This window comes from Peromyscus eremicus, chromosome 3, assembly GCF_949786415.1.
Source record: "Peromyscus eremicus chromosome 3, PerEre_H2_v1, whole genome shotgun sequence".
NCBI classification, from domain to species: domain Eukaryota; kingdom Metazoa; phylum Chordata; class Mammalia; order Rodentia; family Cricetidae; genus Peromyscus; species Peromyscus eremicus.
The window spans coordinates 59,006,156-59,020,614 of record NC_081418.1 but is presented as its reverse complement, the minus strand read 5'-3'; the positions used below and the strand labels follow the sequence as shown (position 1 = coordinate 59,020,614).

Sequence of the window (14,459 nt, the reverse complement as noted above, 5' to 3'; positions counted from 1 at the left end):
GGATGGTGGTACACATCTGTGATCCTAGCACTGAGGAGGCTGAGGCAAGACAATCATGAATTCAAGTTCAGCCTGGGTAACACAGCAAGTCTCCATCTAAACAGCCCCAAATAGACAAATGAGGTTTCTGAAACGATTGTATCTTCATGTTATGCTGTCTGTGTTTTGATTTTGCTCAACAGTAAAAATAAAAACCCATTCATCCAACTACCAAACATCCATCTTCTTAAATTGGAATTCGGGGACAGAATCTCTACCCCCTGCACCCTGCATGTCCAGTCAGTTGTTTTCAGGTTGTATGATTCTAGACCTGGGTAGGAGGTTGGAGCTGTATGGGGTGCATCATAGGCTTACTGTCCTCACACTTCCCTGTCTCCCAGCCAACCAGTAGAGTGACAAAGCAAGAATCTGCTGGCAATGACGCGAGACTTTATTATCAAGCCACTGCCTGGGAAGGAGCATGGGGTGGTGAAGGTAAAGGAGAAAGAGCAAGTGCTGCTGTGAGCAGCTGTGATGCTGGGCAGAGCCAGGCAATGGTCATGCCCTGGCAGTGGGGTAGGGTCTATTTGCTCCTGTCTGACTCTTCTTTCAGGCTTCAGGAGGGACCCCCAGAGCAAGAGAGAAGCAGGGCTAGATGACATTTGCACCCAGCAGTTTCTTCTCGTCTGTTTCCTAAGGAAAAGGCCAGGGGAGACGTTAGTGATGGGGAGAGAAGGGTCCTGTGCTCTAGGCTAGCTAGTTCTGGAGCCAGCCAGAGCCAATCTCAGCTGTACAGGACCCATGACAAAAAGCTCCACAAGCCTGGATAGATGTGGCCTTCTATGGCTTCGTGGGGTCTTTGGATAGGGACATTGGTTGGAAACAGGGACCTTGTGGGATGGGATAGAAAGACATGATTCTTCTTGGGACCCACATAATGAATCCCCTTCTTCCCTAAGCATTGATGTCTCATCTGAACATGCCCTGCCCCAAACACATTGACACAGGGACTCACCGCCTTTGTGAAGAATCTTTTCCAGAAGTAAATACATACAGGGGTGAGAGAAGCCAGGAGCAGCAGTGCCCAGACACCGAAGAGCATTGCTTGGAGACTTATGAGCAGGGGCTGGGGACACGGGGCAAAAGACAAGGGTGCTGGAGTGACGCCCACGTTCCTGCCCCTTTCATCCTCTCTCCTGACAAGGGCCATTTTCTAACCCTCACCTCCAAGTCTACAGCTTCTGGACTACAGATGGATCATGGGTCCAGGGGATAGAATTCACCAGAAACCTTTTCCACTCTCCTCAGTAGCTGTGCTGCGATGTGAGTGACAGCCTCAGGGAGGTCACACATTTACCATGTTGGTAACCCTGGCCATATTTGCAATCCTGGGCCCCTCATTGCTTGTGGCCGGCAGCATTTCTTTCCTAACAGTGTGTGACATCCACAGCAGTGTAGTGGGAACAGTTTCTGGTTTGCTCAGTCCTGCCTCTTTAGGGACAATCCTCAGGACTAGAGGGACGGGTACCTTCTCCTGCCTGTCTTAGTCTCCCTGACACTGTCTGCAGCTGCCCTTCTCCACGGCCACTTACCTTTAGCATGCTTGTGTAGAACATGCACAGGGCTATCCTGTCAGCTTCTTCGGGACCTGGGGTGCTGGGGGGCTTGGTGGGCCAGCGATTTGAAGAGTCGCCTAGACAGTCATCATAGCTGATGTAGTATCGGTAAACATGGAACTCAGGAGCTGCAATAATGATGGCAGCCACTGCCGTGCCGAAACTTGTCAGCACAAGAAGGATCCTCAACAGGGCCTAGGGAGAGGAGGAGTTAGAGGGAGACTTGAAGATTCAGATTTACCCAGCCCGTGTGTGATGGGGCAGGAGCCTGGTGTAGCCTCCAGGCAGAGGGTGGGTCTTGCCTGGTCCTAAACTCACCCAGCAGGTACCACCCCGTTTCTTGTGAAGGAAGGCAACGGCTCCAGCCAGCATAGCCTGGGTAGACATTGAACCAGAAGAGTCAGCATAGGAATACAAATGCCCGTTAATCCTCTGCCTCGTTTCCCCTGTGACTCTCATCCGTAGTGCCAGCCACATGGCCTACACCATTCTGTCTGCATCCCAGGTGTTCTGCTACGTTTTATCGACTCTGGTGGACTAACTGTGTAGGGTGATGAGCCTGGCGCTCGTCAGTGAGGGTGTAGAACACTGTTTCAGTGACACCTAAATGCTCATGGTTAGGCCAAATGTGAGCCTTCTTGTCTGTCCCTACAGCTTCCCTTTAAAATCACACTGGATTCTTCATGAACATTCCAGGGACCAGGAATCTTGTGGATCAAAGTCCCAAGTTGTTGGAAAAGCTGCCGATGCAGGATGTGACTTTAGGCAACCTGGGTCCTGTCTTAGCAGCTATGGGGTCCATCTAATGAGGACAGAACAGGAAGTCTGGTGCAGCCCCGTGGACACATGGGTCCTGGCCCCCCTATTTGACTATTCTATAATGAATCCGCATGTTCCTGCCTTTGGATGGGTTAGAACACTTACTTTAGTCTCTCCTCTCAATGAATACATGTGTTTTTGCTGTTCTGAGAGTGTGGGTCTGTCAGAAAGGTCTCTGTACCCACCATGCTCAGCCCAACCAGCTGACATTAGAGATAACAGCACATCGGAATACATCCCTGGATCCCTAAACGATGTGCAAAAGGAAGTAGGAGGTGCTTCCTGCCTGACATTTTCCACTTCCCCTGTCTTGAGGCAGACATTGGCGGTGGGTGAGCCCTTAGAGCCTTGACTGATGACTGCCATTGATGACGAGGAGCACCTGCCAGCCTGGTGGGTGGAGCGTGGGGCAAGAGACAGAGCTGACCTGCATCTGTGCACGCAAACGTTCCCTCACTCCCGTCATCTACACAAGCACCAAACCAGACTCCATCATTCAGGTCTGTCTGGCTACACACACACGCTCTGATGCCACATCAATGGTGGTGCTGTAAAGGAGGCAAAGAGAACATCATCCCTCTCCTGTCTGACAGCCTTGGGCCTTCATGATGCCACACTCACCACGATCCCAGTCCAGATCGGGGCACCTGAGGTTTTCATGGCGAAATACTGGCAGATGTAGAGGATTCCACCCAGAGCCACACTCAGAACCCCCAGCACTATCTGCACCACCTGGAAGAGAGAGGACTTGAGAACATGACTCTCGAGCAGTGGGTCCACCTGTTAGCTTGCAGCTGCGTGCACAGCTTGGACTGATTCCTAATAAGAAGATAAAACCAGCTCAAGGTCTTAGGCATAGAGGGAGGCCAGAGGAAAGTGCGGCAAGCAAGAAAGAGGACTGTTCCTTAGCCTGGCTGGGTGTCCCTCCCCGGCCCGTGAAGCATGGAGCTTCTCTCACCCAGGAGGCCACCAGCAGCCGGCTGCTGCCCAGATTCCTGGTTGAGGCAGATGCTGGGAGCCGTAGCATGGAGCATCCGGCCAGCAGGAGTTTGGCCAGAGCAGACTCCTGGTGGATGTGCACATCGATGTGGGTGGGTTGTGGGGTCTCAAGGGCCACCTTCCCGGCATCTGCAGTCTCCATGTCTGTGGACATCATCTGTGAGGGAGAAAACGAACAGCAGGAAGGAATATGTGACAGATTTTCCAGCTTCCTGGAGTTGGGAAGTCCAGTGGCACAGAAAGGCTGTCCCTGGCTGTGTCTGATCTCTTTTGGAGGGTTGTCTGTCAGGGAGGCATGCTGCTGTTGGGGCTCCCTCTTCACCCCACATCTGCTTCGTGTCCCCCCTGCCATGGTCTTCAGGGGCCTGATGTTGACATCAAGCAGTGCCCATGTGCCTTTCCTCTTCACTTCACTCCTGACTGGGCCTCTTCTCTCAGCCTCTTCTCCTCAGAGTTCTCTGACCCCAGGTCAGAGCCTAAGCCCATTTACAGCGCCGCCCCCCAGCTGCCCATTTAGCTCCTGTTGTAATATCTCTTCCCTACCAGGGTCCCAGGGACCACCGCACCCCGGAGTCCTCTGTCTCCTTGGATCAGCACTCAGCACTGACCGACCCTGTCCCCACAGGACTGAGTGGCAGAGACAGAGACCACACTGTTCCTGGAGGCAGATCTCAGGGTGCCCTTCACCCTGGCAAGCTCCATGGGAACAGGGTGGACTGGGAAAGCAGTTCATGCTGAAGTGATTCCCAGAAGCCACAAGGCCCAGGATGGGACGGGGTGGGCTGTCTTACCTGCTCTCTCCTCTGAGACCAGGGGAGTGTGCAGCAGGGCGGCTGAGGGACACAGGGAGGAGCTGGCTGTAGTTGAGAACCTCAGCCCTGGCAGGAGGGAGAAATTGGGTGGGAGCCAGAAGGGGAGGGAGGATGGCCAGACTTTAGCACTTCCTGGCAGGCAGCTGGGACTGAGGGCCCCTTCAGGGGCTTTCCAGAAGTCAGTTCCTCCGTGGGCATGGGGAGCTGGGGAAGGTGGGTGAGGTAGGCATTGGGTTGGGACTGGCATGGATCAAGTCTGTGGAATCTTTGAGAATAGTCTCTCTTCTGGTCCCATCAGGGCTGGAGTTTTCTAAGTGACCGTGGGTCTGTGCTGCCTTGGGTGTATGTGTGTCCCTGTGTCACCTGCATCCCTGCTGCACAGGCCTGATCATCTACTCCAAACGGAACCCCCCCAAGTGGGGCCCCTTCGTGTCAGCTACTTGCTGGGAAACTGAGAGACTCTGGTCAGGCCCCCTGCCTCCCTCCCTCCACCCCTTCTTCCTGTTCTCCTCCCTCTTATCTACTCCTGTGGGGTCAGTAGCTCCAAGTCAGCTCCTCCCAGACCTCTCTGCTCCAGCCCCACCTCTCTCAGAGGATAGCAGGTGAGGATGGGCCCCTCACAGCCCAGGCTAGCCCCTCTTGGAGCACAGAGCCCCTTCTCTGGAGGAGTCTCCAAACCGACTCCCCAAGCTCCACCCTAGCCCAGGCTGCTGCCGCTCCGGCTCCCTCCGTGGTGGCTGCCTTCTTGTAGGACTCTAGGGAGGGAGGGACATGTTGGACAGAGGCTGTGACTCTGGAAACAGGGCTGAGGCTGGGGAGGCCAGGGCCTAGCTTTGCCTGCCGCAATTACCAGAGCCTCACACCTGCATTCTGAGAGTGGGGCCTTTGAGACCAAGCAGAGGTGGGGTGGTTGTGGAGTGAAGTCCCGGGGCGTTTGGTTTCTCTGTTCCTGGGCACTGGGAGGAGGGATATCGGTGAGCCCCTCTCTGGAGGGGCGGCAGCAGTGGGGAGCACGGAGGTTTGTGAGTGGCCAGGGCAGTGGTGGTACTGAGGGTCGGGAAGGGGTCAGCACACAGACAGGACTGAGATTTTCTTCCTCCCTCCTGGAACCTCAAGGGAAGGTGAGAACCTGGGGCCTTCATTTGTGCTTCTGCGAAGAAGTCCAAAGTCTCTTCCTCCCTCCTGAAGAGCTGTCCATCTTCATTCTTTCACCTCAGAGGGCCCAGGTGAGTGGAAGTGAAAAGTGCTCTAAGGTGTGGGACGAACACAAATGGATGGAACCAGAGGCGAGACTGGCGGTTATCAATATCCCGTTGAAACTGATACTTAACCAGATTACCCGGGCAAAATTTCTTTTGGATCCAAGCTGATCAGAGGGGCTAAAATGGCCATGCCAGTTCTGACCCAGGAACAGGAGAGAGTCGGGGGGCAGGCAGGAGGTGTTAAACTCTAGCTTTAGAGTTTCACTAGCTTTAGTAGACTCTAGGCAGCAACGGTGAGGAGGCCATCGGACATTCAAGTACTAGAATCTGAAGACCTCAGGGGCCCAAGGCCCTATGGGAACTCAGGGCAGTGTTCTGTCAGTGGGAGAAAGGTGATGTATACCACAGTAGAAACTGTTTTTCAGAAATTACTACATCGGCCAGCACCGTGGGTCCTCGCCTCTGTATCTGCCAAACTATGACGTAGATCGGAAGAGCAACACCTCTTCTTCAGTGGTGTTTGCACTTGTTCACGTAGGTGTGTGAGTGTGAGCGCAGGGTGCCAACGGCAAATTCTCAAATATACAAAGAACTTTCATGAAAAAAAAAATCAGGAAGCATGAGAATGAAGAGCTTACAAGAGAAGGAATAAATAATGCCCTTAAGAAACAAAAAAACCAGCCAACCACATTCATAATGTAAGAACTGCCACAACAGTTACAGAAACCAAGTGGGAAGCCCAGACAAGGGGATTTACTAGGGCAGGGTATTAGGGAATTTTTATTTTTATTTTTTGAGACAGGATCTCATTGTGTATCCTTGGCTGGCCCAGAACTTGCTATATAGACCAGGCTATCCTCCAACTCATAGAAATCCACCTACCTCTACCTCCTGAGTGTTGGGATTAAAGGTGTGCCACCACACCTGGAGGGAACTTTTGCAATACATATCTTGATGGTAGCTGTGTTTTCATAAAGATAAATATTAGCCAAACTTCAAGATAAGCAATGAAAATGGAGCAATTTATTGCATTAAATTAAAACATAATAGAGTGTAATTTCTCTTACGCGAAACTGAAGAAAGCAGAAATTGCTAGCGTACTCAGGGAGTGGGGAGAGAAACTCTGTTCTTGGATGACACTGGTATATGGTCATTTCTACAACATCCATGGAGGGTAACTGACAACGGCCACTAAAGCTGCATTAGTCCAGGGTAACTGACGACCCCACTAAAGCTGCATTAGTCCAGGGTAACTGACAACCCCACTAAAGCTGCATTAGTCCAGGGTAACTGACAACGGCCACTAAAGCTGCATTAGTCCACTAAAGTAGGTGCACATATGCATGTGAGCATGCAAATGGAAGCCCAAAGTTGACATTGCATGTTTTCCTTGATTGATCTCCACTTAACTGAGGTGGGTTCTTTCTCAGTTAAACGCAGAGCTTAGCTGGCCAGCCTGCCCTGGGAATTCTGTCTCTACCTCCCAAGTGCTGGAGTCACAGGAAGCCATCACACCTGCTCAGCTTTTCCCTGGGTTCTGGGGTCTGAAGGCTGGTCCTCATACAGCAAGTTTGTAATCCACTGAGCCGTCTCCTCGGTCCTCTTTTCAACATTTTAACTAGTAAAAGTATGTGTGTGTGTGTGTGTGTGTGTGTGTGTGTGTGTGTGTGAACTCAGATTTTTTTTTGTCCTACTTAGACCCAAGCCAAGCTGTGTTAGGCAGCCTTATGTTACTGTGAATAAACATCTGAGGAAAACAACTTGAAGGAGGTAGATTTATAAATTTCTTTGCATGGCTTGCTGTTTCAGGTGTTTTGAGCTGAGGCCAGCCCATCACTCTGGGCCCAAGGCAAGGCAGAATATCAGGGTGGTGGGAGTGTGTAGTGGAGGCTGCTTACCTCATAGTGGTCAGGAAGGAGAGAGAGAGGAGGGGAGGGAGGAAGGGAAGGAGGGAGGAGGGAGGGAGGAGGGAAGGAGAGGGGAGAAATGAATCTGAGAGGGGCTAGATGCTCTTCAAAGGCACACCCCTGTTGACTTACATCTTCCAATCAGTCTCCACTTCTCGAGTCTCCAGAGTCTCCTCCAATAGCACCTCCAGCCAAGACCAAGCATGCAACAGTCTTTGAGGAGCCCTGCATGTTCAAACAATAACACTCCATCAATCCTTTGGGAAGGGCCCAGGACTGTGTGTGGTGAATGACTCTACAAGTGGGACCACCATGACATTGCTATCTGCCCCGGGAGAGCTTCTTGACCTTGAGCCGTTAGTCACTCCACTTTGCCTTTCCTGGTTCCCACACTTCATCCATTCCTGTTGTTTTCTCCACCAGGAAAGATGACCCAAACCACGGTGACAGTGAATGGAGCTGAAGTGGCCTCCGCACTCCCTCAGTCCACCCACATCAACGTCCACATCCACCACCAATCAGCTTTGGAGCAGCTGCTGAGAGCCATAGGCTCCCCAAAGAAGTTTTTCTCCTGCCTTCAGGACACTGGACCCTCCAAGGCCAGCATCCACCATGGGCAGCTGGCTCTAGGGGTGAGAGTTGGTGGTTGGTGGGTTAATGAGGTGGCACAGAGGGTGGGAACTCTCCTCTTTATGGGATACAGAGGAAATCAGGTTGACTCCTCAGGGAAGAACACAGGAGCTCACTCATCCCCTCACATTTGGGGAGAGGTTTTGAACATTTCTCTGCAGGGATTTGCATAGAAAGGAGTAACCAACCCCCTCTCTGGTGCAGAGAGGGCTATGTCAGCCAGAGACTGGGTGATGGAAGAGGAATTTCAGGCTGTGAGTTCATTTGTTCCCTGGAGTTCATGGGGGCTGAAGGCTGCGGGTGCAAGACAAGATTAACCAAATTTTGATTAATTCTAGTTTGAGGTCTATTTTGTTAGATATTAGGATTGCTATACCAGCTTGCTTCTTCAGTCTACTTTATTGAAAATTTTTTCTCCAACACTTTACTCTGAGGTAATGTCTGTCTTTGATGTTGAGGTGTATTTCTTGTACAGAGCAGAAGGACGGGTCTTGTTTTCATATCCATTCTGTTAGCCTTTTATTTTTATTAATGAATTGAATCTATCGATATTGAGAGATATTAATGACTGGTGACTTTCTTTCTAGTACTTTCTGTGGAGCTGGGTTTGTGGATAGACATTGATTAAATTTGACTTTGTCGTGAAATATCTTGTTTTCTCCATTTATAGTGATTGAAATTTTTGCTGGGTATAGTAATCTGGGTATAGTATCCATGGTCTCTTAGAGTTTCTAAGAAGTCTGTACTGGCTTTTAGAAGGCTCCATTGAAAAGTCAGGTGTAATTCCGATAGGTCTACCTTTATATGTTATTTGGCCTTTTTCCTTTGTAGTGTTTTTCCTTTGCAATATTTAATATTCTTTCTTTATTCTGTATGCTTAGTGTTTTGATTATTATGTGGCAAGGGGACTTTTTTTTTCCAGTCCAGTCTATTTGGTGTTCTGCTTCTTGTGCCTTTATAGGTTGGGAAAGTTTTCTTGAATATATTTTGTTGAATATATTTTCTGGGCCTTTGAGCAGGCATTCTTCTCCTTCTTCTATTCCTATTGTTCTTAGGTTTGGTCTTTTCATAGTGTCCTAGATATTCTGGATGTTGTGTGTTAGGAATTTTTTTAGATTTAACGTTTCCTTTGACCATTGAATCTATTTTCTCTGTCACATCTTCAGTGCCTGAGATTCTCTGTTCCATCTCTTGTATTCTGTTGGTAATGTTATATCTGTAGTTCCTGTTCTCTTACCCAAGTTTTCCATTTCTAGAATTCCCTCTTTCTTTCTTTTTTTCCCCCTCTATTTCCATTTTCAGGTCTTGAACTGTTTTGTTTCTGTTGGCTGTTTGTTAATTTTTTTTCTTGTTTGTTTTTTTTTGTGAAATTCTTTAAGATATTTATTGAGTGGTGGCGCACGCCTTTAATCCCAGCACTCAGGAGGCAGAGCCAGGCGGATCTCTGTGAGTTCGAGGCCAGCCTGGGCTACCAAGTGAGTTCCAGGAAAGGCGCAAAGCTACACAGAGAAACCCTGTCTCAAAAAACCAATATATGTATATATATATTGATTTTCTCCAGTGTTTTGGCTGTCACTTCTTCCATTTCCTTAAGAGATTTTTTTTTCATTTCCTCTTTAAGGACCTCTATCATCTTCATAAAGTTAATTTTGAGGTCGTTTTCTTGTGTTTCAGCTGTATTGCTTTGTTCAGGTCTTGCTGTCATAGGATAGCTGGGCTCTGGTGATGCCATATTGCCTTTCTGTTACTGATTGTGCTCTTATACTGGTATTTAGGCATCTGGATTTGGGGTGATTATAGATCTAGGTGTTGATTCCTTTGTTTGTCTTTGTTGGATCAGTGTTTTGTTCCTTGGTTTCTGTTTCTTATCTGGTCTTTTGGCCTAAGTGGCCAAGGGTTCTGGTGACTGATGAGTCTTCAGGTCCAGTAGGATGTCTCCACTGGGGTTCTAGGGGCCTTGGTTCCCTGGTTCTGGTCTGGCCTATGGTAAAGCTGAAGTCTTCTTGGGTCTCTAGATCCTGCCTGGCCTCCAGTAAAATATCTGGGGTACCCTAGGTACCCCAGAGTATTCTTCTGGGGTACTTGCCTCTGGTAGAGCTTGCTGGGGCTGTTCTTTGGATGGTGTAGATGGTATGTGGGCCTATGGCATCTGTTCTTCCAACTGGGCATATGGAGTCTGCTGGTGTTCTGTTCTGGCTTATGTAGCTTGGGCCTGTTTTGGCTGGTGTGGTCTGTGTCTTAGTGGTAGAAACCCACTTGGATTGGGGGGGGCCAGCAGCCACAGGGCCAGGGATGAGCTGGGATGGCATTGGCCTGGGGAAAGGGTCTCAGTAGACAGAGTCCAGGGATGTGTGCAGGTCTGTTGTTAGGCAGGTTACTCACCTGTTCTGGTTGGTGTGGCCTGAGTCTGCTTGATGGAAGTCTTCTGGGCTTGGAAAGAGGGCCCAGCTGTGGGACTAAGGACTAGCTGGGAAGGCATGGACTTGGGAACTGGCAAGGGGGCCAGAATCCAGGTGGGGGTACAGTTTCACTGGTAGGCCATGTGACTCACCCATTCTCCTATTTCTAAAAAGGAGTCTCACTGGTATGCCTTTTTTTTTTTCCTCCTGAGGCAGGGTCTCATGTCATCTAGGCTGGCTTCAAATTAGCTATGTAGTCAAGGATGGCCTTGAACTTCTGGATCCCCAGGCTTCACTTTCCAAGTGCTGGATTTATAAGTATGGATTACTTCATCCAGTCTTATCTGGCCCTGGGGATTGACTCCAAGGGCTCATGTATTTCTCTGCCTGCTCATCCCCAGCCTCCTCAGCACTATGTCTTGTGTGTACTCCAGAACCCTCCACATGGTGTTTGGATATGAGGACTTAGGGTGGGGTGAGATGCTGAGGTTAGGTGCAGGATTTGACAGGATGATACCCCTGAGGAAGAATGAGATGAAAATGGTTAGAATCGGCATAAAGTGATGGTGTTAGGGAAAAGTAATGAAAGACAGACTGAAGGGGATACAGAAAAACAGCAGACCAGTGTGACTCAATGGATGTTAAAACAGAACCTTCCAGAATCAGAGCTGCTGGGAGGCCAAAGCAGAGGAAAAGGTGAAGCCCGCCACCTGGGTTGGAGCTATGCCGTTATCCTTGGGATGTGAAGAGTTGATTTTTTTTCCCCTCCTGTCTTGCAGGTGACCCAGATATTGCTGGGGTTTGTGAGCTGTGTTCTTGGGGTGTGTATCTACTTTGGGCCCTGGACTGGGCTGTGTGCCTCTGGCTGTGCCTTCTGGTCAGGGTCTGTGGTAAGTACGAAACTATCAAGGAGCTCGGTGGAGGCAAACAGGAAACAGTTGTCTCAGGGCTGGAGAAAACCTTCAGAGCCTGGTTTTTTGTTTTTGTTTTTGAAGGGCAAGACATTGGTGACAAGTGTCTGCTATGTGCTGCTTTTTAGTTGGACTGCTTGTCTTTTGAACCCTGCTTGAGTTGGGCTGTTCTGGGAGCTGTTGGTGGAAGGGTGATGGGAAACTTAGCCAGTAGGGTAAACTAGAGGCCATTTTTTTTTCTGGTGTCTTCTCTTTCCAGGCAATTGTAGCCGGAGCTGCCACCATTGTCCATGAGAAGCGACGGGGAAAACTGTCCGTGAGTCTCGGGCTTTCTCTTTATCAACCCTGTCCATCTACACCCTCCGAAATGGCTAGCATTTCAGCACTTTGCTACCTTTTGTCCTTTAGTTACTGATAAAATGAGCCTTTCCTGGAGGGTTGGGAGGGACTTCCTGCCATAGCAGCAGGGGAAGATGGGCAGGTTTGAGGCTGCGGTTCATGACTCTGTCACTGACAGCAGAATCTGCATCTGGACCTCTCTCTTTCAGGGCCACATATCCTGTCTGCTCATCCTGGCTTGCATTGCTACAGCTGTGGCTGCTACCGTTCTGGGTGTGAACAGCTTAATCTGGCAGACGAGTGCTTCCTACTATTTCAAGATCAGTTCCACGTGTGACCCCTTACAATCTAGCATGGGCAGTGGGTATGGGATAACGCGATACACCAGCAGCTCAGACTGGAGGATAGAGAGGTGCCAATCCTACCTGAACATAATGATGGTGAGAAGGGAAGTGTGGTTTTCCTGGGACACATCACAACCCTTGCTCTCAGGGATTGGAGCCCTGGAGGGCAAGGATGAAGGCTCTGTGAACTTGGCCCTCACCCTAGCCCTTTGGGTAGGAAGCTGTCATTCAAGCTGAAGGCATTTTCAGACCTTCATATATGAAGATTCCCTGAATCAGAGGTGGTGCGGGAACAGACAGCAGGTCACCCTCTGACTTTTCTAACGAACGGCCATTCTGGTTATCTGCTTACCGATGCATACATAAGAAGTCACCCCCAAATGTGGTGGCTTTAGACACCACTTTCTTCATAGTTCTCACAGTTCTCTGGGGTTGGCTGCGTTCAGACAGACCGTTCACACTAGGGGTTTTCCTATGCAGCTGCAGGCAGAGACAGTGGGTGTGGTCACCTAAGGCCTCACTGGGGCTGGACATTCCCACTGAGGCACGAATGTGGCAGGCACAGGATGTGGCTCTTGGCTGGGAGCTCAGCTGGGCTGTCAGCCTGAGAACCTCTAGCAGCTTCTTTATGTGCCTCTGGCTTCTCAGTTTAGCAATCAGGTCCCAGACGGGGAGTTACGGTAAGGTGTCAAGAAGCAGGAATAAATGACAGGGCCAATGAAGGGCTGCCCATCATTAACATGCTGTCATTTTCACAAGCCAAGCAAGTGGGCTAGAAGTGGTGGTCACCCCATCCCTAGAAGACACTGCCTGCCTTGGTGGGAAGTACCTACTCAACAGGGTCTGGACGGAGTGTGGCTTTGGTAAGGTGGAGATGTGATTCGGACGAGCTGACTCTTGACTGAGTCTGTTCCTCTTCTGCCTCTAGAACTTGTTCCTAGCATTCTGCATCATGTTCACAATTGTCTGTATCCTGAAGATTGTTGTGTCTTTGGCTTCCCTGGGACTGAGTCTCCGAAGTATGTGTGGCCAGAGCTCCCAGGCCCTGGTGAGTACTCAGGACAACAGGGGCCTGAGCATAAAAAACGGGGATGAGCACCTGGCCTCGGAAGTCCCTGGTCCTCACTCATCCTTCACTCTCTGGGGACTGTGACCCCATCTCATGGCCTGTCTGACTTCTGCTACCTCGTGCCTCTTCATGCCTTCCTTCACCCTCATTTCCCACTCCGTCCAGGTTCATGTCCCACTCCCCAGGTCCTTGCTGCATGTGCTCTTCCTGCTGTCACTTCCTGTCCCTCCTCTCCTCTGCCGGTTTCAAGTGCTGAAGCTAACCTCGTCCTCATGCTTTCCTCCATCCATCGATGATGCTAACCTCGTCCTCATGCTTTCCTCCATCCATCAGTGACACTAACCTCGTCCTCATGCTTTTCTCCATCCATCAGTGACACTAACCTCGTCCTCATGCTTTTCTCCATCCATCAGTGACACTAACCTTATCCTCATGCTTTCCTCCATCCATCAGTGACACTAACCTCGTCCTCATGCTTTCCTCCATCCATCGATGATGCTAACCTCATCCTCATGCTTTCCTCCATCCATTAGTCAAGCTAAACTTTATGCTTCATCTTCATGCTTTTCTTCCATTCATTCATTTCTTCCTTCTATTTTATTTTCAGGATGAGGAAGAGACAGAGAAGAAGCTTCTTGGGGGAGATTCAACACCTCCCTCCCCAAGCAAGGAAATTCCTGTTATCCTGTGAGCAGCTGCAAAGCTCCTGCCGGAGCTCACATGTGTCCCTGAACAGAGGAATCCAGGGAGAGCAGCAACTGTTCCCAGGGCCTCTGCTGGGCCCACAGCACACACCTCCTTCTGTTGTAGCCACTACCCAGCCCTCTTTCTTCCTCTCTCCCTACCGTCCTCCCTCCACCGTCCTCCCTCCAACGTCCCAATGCTAATTAAACAGAAACAATCAGAGAAAACACCTGCTCACGGAGAGGTGTGGCTCTTCACTGACACAGATGGTGTGCTGGGAAAGGCTGTCCCTTGAGTTGGTGTGTATGGAGACAGAGTGACGGTGGAGGTGGTTACAGTTGCATGTCTCCGCTGTCACACTCTTCCTCAAGATTTGCCTCCATCCCACTACGTAAAGTGAACATAACTCAAGTGCTTAGAATCTTCCTGGCATTGTCTTCTTTCCTGATGCTGCGATAAGTACTCTAGCAAAAGCAGTTTACAGGAGAAAGGTTTTATCTTATTATGCTGTCCAACATGGCAGGGGGCAGGGGGGTGTGTCAAAGCGGCAGGAGCCTGAAGCAGCTGGTCACGTCACAGCCATAAACAGAAGCAGAGAATGATAAATGTATACATACTGGGGCTTGGCTCACTTTCTCCAGTCTTAGTTCAAGATTCCCTACTTAGGGAATGGTGACTCCCATAGTGGGTGGGCTTTTCCCTCTCAATTAACATAACCAAGGTAATCCCCCACATCTATGCTCAGAAGC

The 14,459-nt window shown here is 50.0% G+C and overlaps 2 protein-coding genes across 2 annotated transcripts; one reads left to right on the top strand and one right to left on the bottom strand.

Annotated features, from left to right (window-relative positions):
• Positions 1 to 409: 409 nt before the first annotated feature.
• On the bottom strand, positions 410 to 3,599 carry Tmem176a (transmembrane protein 176A). The gene is made up of 6 exons (XM_059256628.1): positions 3,373 to 3,599; positions 3,036 to 3,146; positions 1,914 to 1,970; positions 1,572 to 1,790; positions 995 to 1,105; positions 410 to 672 (listed from the first exon to the last, which is right to left on the bottom strand). Exons 1-6 carry the CDS (start codon positions 3,568 to 3,570, stop codon positions 631 to 633), a joined length of 738 nt encoding a protein of 245 aa, XP_059112611.1. The 5' UTR covers positions 3,571 to 3,599; the 3' UTR covers positions 410 to 630.
• Positions 3,600 to 4,664: 1,065 nt separating this feature from the next.
• Positions 4,665 to 13,914, top strand: Tmem176b (transmembrane protein 176B). The gene is made up of 8 exons (XM_059256626.1): positions 4,665 to 4,827; positions 5,342 to 5,451; positions 7,758 to 7,966; positions 11,143 to 11,253; positions 11,534 to 11,590; positions 11,823 to 12,053; positions 12,886 to 13,005; positions 13,634 to 13,914. Exons 3-8 carry the CDS (start codon positions 7,763 to 7,765, stop codon positions 13,715 to 13,717), a joined length of 807 nt encoding a protein of 268 aa, XP_059112609.1. The 5' UTR covers positions 4,665 to 4,827; positions 5,342 to 5,451; positions 7,758 to 7,762; the 3' UTR covers positions 13,718 to 13,914.
• The last annotated feature ends 545 nt before the right edge of the window (positions 13,915 to 14,459 follow it).